The sequence below is a fragment of the Raphanus sativus genome, unplaced genomic scaffold, assembly GCF_000801105.2.
Source record: "Raphanus sativus cultivar WK10039 unplaced genomic scaffold, ASM80110v3 Scaffold2927, whole genome shotgun sequence".
In the NCBI taxonomy this organism is placed as follows: domain Eukaryota; kingdom Viridiplantae; phylum Streptophyta; class Magnoliopsida; order Brassicales; family Brassicaceae; genus Raphanus; species Raphanus sativus.
The window spans coordinates 8,110-12,411 of NW_026618234.1; the positions used below are offsets into that span (position 1 = coordinate 8,110).

Here is a 4,302-nt window from a genome sequence, read left to right on the forward strand (position 1 = left end):
AATATAAATTTCTATATAATTTATTATTGTTATATAAAAATAATATTAAATAAAACTAGTTTAACCAATAAAAAATCTACAATATTTTATAATTGATCATAAATTTTAAAATATTATTAAATTTTATCGTACAATGTTATAAACATCATTTATTATGAAATAAAATATTTATTTTAAATACCATTTTAAGTGATACGGAGTATAGATTAATGTAATTATGGATCATCATTATGAGAAACACGTAATGTAAGTGATATATTTATGACGCATGAGAGATTTAACAAGAGTCAAGACAACCAGAAATCTTGGTGACATGCAAAACATTTTTTTGGGTGGAATAAGTTATATAACAATCAGGTGAAATAAACCCACTTCGACAAGATAAATATTACGCAGTGAAAATTTTACTTCACAGTAATATCAAACTATTATAGTGAAATCCGGAAAATCATATTCTGAGACCTCCCCAAAATGAAAACCGATACAGTGTTTCTGCTCCCTATACACTTCTGACTATTTCATTACTTAAGACTCGGGAGTAAGTTCTCACTTCTCACTCCTACTTCTCACCCACTCGTCTGTAACACAACAAAAGCCAAAATAGGATGCAGGTACAGTGAACCGCTAAAAGCCTTCAAAGGTAGTAGCTGCTGAGTCTTTCTCGTCTCAAACCCATAAATCCTGAGATGATATCTACTTTGAGAAGGGTCTCTTTTATGTGCAATACTACACTTACGACGATGGACCAAAAGTCCAGAGTGATGCTGATTGTGTTGTTACTCTCCATTTCCATTCAGATCTATAGTTTTCCGTTCAAAGACAGAATCCATTGGAATTGGCTGATGTTTATAGCCTGAAAAGTCGGAACAATCATTAACATTGCAATGACGACAAATCCATCTAATAATTTATCAAGTAAACAATACTTGGTATTAAACGCTGGAAGTGATAACGCGTGACTGCAGCTTACCTTACCATAGGTTAAAGTGAATATATCAAGTACCCGATGATGATTTTTGGATCCACTTTTGCTTCTGCAGCACAGCAAAATGAGTTTCAAAAATGATTATAAGATTTAATATTATAAGGTGTAGTGGAAAGACTTTAATTTGGCCTGCCTCATATGAAGTGGGACCACCACCACCTCCTCTACGAGATGGTTTACCCTCACCAGTCATCGCAAAGCTGTCTTCTTTTCTATTGCGAGATCCAACACGGCGACTAGAATGTCTAGCAGAACCTGGAATACGTGGGAAGAACCAACATCACTTTTCTTGATTCCTCTAATAACACATTATGACTTCAAATGAACTAACCATTCTCAAGAGAGTGTCCATCAGAGGAGTTCGCCACTTCTCCAGATCTTTGCAACAACGTCCTTTGTTTCACTTCTCCATTATTTGCTGTGAAGATCATATAGATAGCATGAGAGAAGATGTCATGGAGCACAACTTTAAAAAAATAAAATACTAGTTAAATATTTGATGAGCAACAGGAACAGAACCTGCTGAAGAAGTTGAAAGTTGGTCCTCGCTGATATTGGACCCGTCAGGACGACGGAGAGGAGCCCACACAACACGACCAGGTCTATCCTTGTTTCTTGGACGCCTCTCTTGCTTCTCAATATTGGTACCAGAAACATGATAGTCTTTCCCTGCATATTTACTATCTGTATTTAAAATTATCAGCCTAACCTAGGGAAGGTAAAATGGAGACAGAAAGCCTAATCCTACTCTCTTATAACCTGCTCGAGGAGGACGCGTGCAGTTTTCTGGTTCTGAGGGTTCCAGTCTTGGCTCAGGCTGGACAAAAGTTGAAGACTGGCTAGGTCGCGGCTCATTTCTCACAAGTATTCCCTTGATCAATCTCCCACCGACATGAACCTTCTGATTCTGTCTTGAAGTCGAGGAGCTTCCCGTAAGATTAGTTTCTGTCTGTTGTGGTGGAGAGTTCTGAAAAGCCGTTTTAAAAACACACGTTGACTTATGATTCTGTCAACAACCATCAAAAATACTGGACGATAAATAGATCAATTCTGCACAACTTTCTTAAAGAGCCAAAAAGCTTACAACAGGATCGTCTCGGTCTCTTTTCAGGAGCAAGATCTTTTTCTTCCCAGAATCCATAGTCAATGCAATCCCTGGGAGAGAACTATCCACGACAGAGGCTGAAGTTGTGTAGTGATGAGAAATACTGTGGTTCTTTTACTAATGAGTAATATAAGTTACCAGTTTCAGTTACTGGTATGTCCTTTCCACTTGAATTTGGCTGATAATAATCTTGCTTGGAACTGCGGACGGTTTTTGAATTGTGCTTTTCCACATACTATTAAGACAAGTAATAGATTGAAAATGGACACAGGTGTTAGTTTACAAGGACTATTCAGTATAAACTCCTACAAAAGTCAGAGACGCACCTTTTTCTTTTCAGAGTTTCGTTTCGAAGGCCTTGAACTTGGCTTGTTTGACGAGACTGCTCTGGCTCTTCTGCCTCCTCTCCGAACATCTAATAAACTCTGTTGCTTGAAGAGAAACCAGAGATCAACAATAGATAAATTACATTCCATTTTGTAACAGAAAACTTACAAAGATGTCTGATTTTCTACTATACCTGAGATCCAATCACAGTAGCACGCTTCTGACGTATGAATTCCATAAGAGGGGTAACAATAGGAGCCGGCTTTGAAGCACCTATAAAGTAATTTTTAAGTTTTATCCATTCATTCATTGGAGACTAACCAACTTGATCAGAGAAAAAAAAGAAATATCAAGATGATTGCAAGGGGAAAGACGAACCAGACTGCTCGGCTTCTCTTCGTTCCAACTGGACTTCAGCACTAGGGAGATTCTCAACAGGTTGAGCAATGAGCTTAAGGAACTGAATATAATCAGGGTCTTTGGTAATAGAGCCTTCACGAGGATCTTTCTTGTCACATGGTTTGGGCACACGCTGTGAAGGCCCATATTCAACTATGGCCTTGAACTGAGCACCTAAAAACAAAAGAGCCACATTAAATCACATTTCCGAATACATGCAGTCGTCAGACAAAGACAGATTTATAAATACCATTTTCATTAACAAACACATGGCCGTTGAAAAAAGCAGCGAACTCATAAACATCTTCTGGTGACTTGAAACCAAAGTAGGCCCGTGAATGCTTCTGCGTCTTATAGCTGTGGAAGCACATAGAGATACACGATGGATGAAACACATCAGAAGCTTCAGTTAGAAACAAAAATCGAACGCAATTTTGCCCTAATTTTGGTTTCCTCTCCCGTGAAAAAAATTGAGGTAAAATAAAACAAATACAAGACAATTCTCATTCACCTGGCTAACGAGAATCTAGAATCTAACACATAGCATAGTTTAAAATTTAAAGAAAAAACATAAAATAAAATTTTAAATACAAAAACCAGTTTTGTGACAATTACATATTTATCTATTAACTGCTTCCTAATATTTCTCACACGGCGCCCATGATCTCACAGTCACAGTTTTTAGAATCACTTTTTCAAAAAAATATTTAACTCATATTGCTATTTTTTTTTTTGGTAGGTGGCAGGGGACGATGGTCCCCTACTTTTATTCAAACTTCAAAAAACTATTACAAGCAAATCTGCCGAACTCTAGCAATCCCAAGTTTATCATCAGACAAGATGAAAGCAACATGCTCCGGAACCAACTCAAAATAATGAAAACCAAAAGGTAAAGAAAACGCATAGGTAGCTAATCCATCTGCTAGATAATTAGCCTCCCTACACACATGCGAAATTTTGACTAACCAGTCTCTTGATATAAAGCTATAGCACAACCGTAATAGAAATGACAGAGGATGAGAATCATGAATCCCTGTTTTGAGTAACTCACATTTTGACTAACCAGTCTCTTGAGTAACTCACATTGCTATTAACTCCAATTAATCTCCACTTGCTTTCAGAAATTGTGAATTTGTAACATCTTCTAACTCTCTGTAAAGTGTAAAAGATTGAAAAACTCTAATGCGCGTGTCGACACTTTTGACCAAGTCTACAAAATTCTGACCAAATGATGGCAACTAAAGTCTCCAAAGTTGGCGGATGAAAGTCAGGTTAGAAACTCTATCATGTCAAATCATGATCTGCGTTATGTTGAAAATATATTTCAAAACCTTTTCTCTTCTAATCTACATATAACTGCTTTTGCTTTTATAGAAATTGGCAAACTCTACAAACCGCATAGAAAAATGAAACATTTACACGACGGGACAGTTTCATGTTTTTAATTACAAGATAAAGCACTTACAACTACTAAGGTAGTTTTTTA

General features: G+C 36.8%; 1 protein-coding gene across 1 annotated transcript; it reads right to left on the reverse strand.

Moving 5' to 3' along the window:
* Nucleotides 1-388: 388 nt before the first annotated feature.
* LOC108821069 (regulator of nonsense transcripts UPF3-like) lies at nucleotides 389-3,471 on the reverse strand. Its single transcript, XM_057000776.1, has 12 exons — nucleotides 3,067-3,471; nucleotides 2,796-2,990; nucleotides 2,611-2,690; nucleotides 2,417-2,521; nucleotides 2,229-2,325; nucleotides 2,070-2,167; nucleotides 1,745-1,952; nucleotides 1,505-1,654; nucleotides 1,317-1,403; nucleotides 1,119-1,240; nucleotides 971-1,034; nucleotides 389-853 (listed from the first exon to the last, which is right to left on the reverse strand). The coding sequence occupies exons 1-11, from the start codon at nucleotides 3,185-3,187 to the stop codon at nucleotides 996-998; spliced, it is 1,302 nt and encodes a 433-aa protein (XP_056856756.1). The 5' UTR covers nucleotides 3,188-3,471; the 3' UTR covers nucleotides 389-853; nucleotides 971-995.
* Between the last annotated feature and the right edge of the window lie 831 nt (nucleotides 3,472-4,302).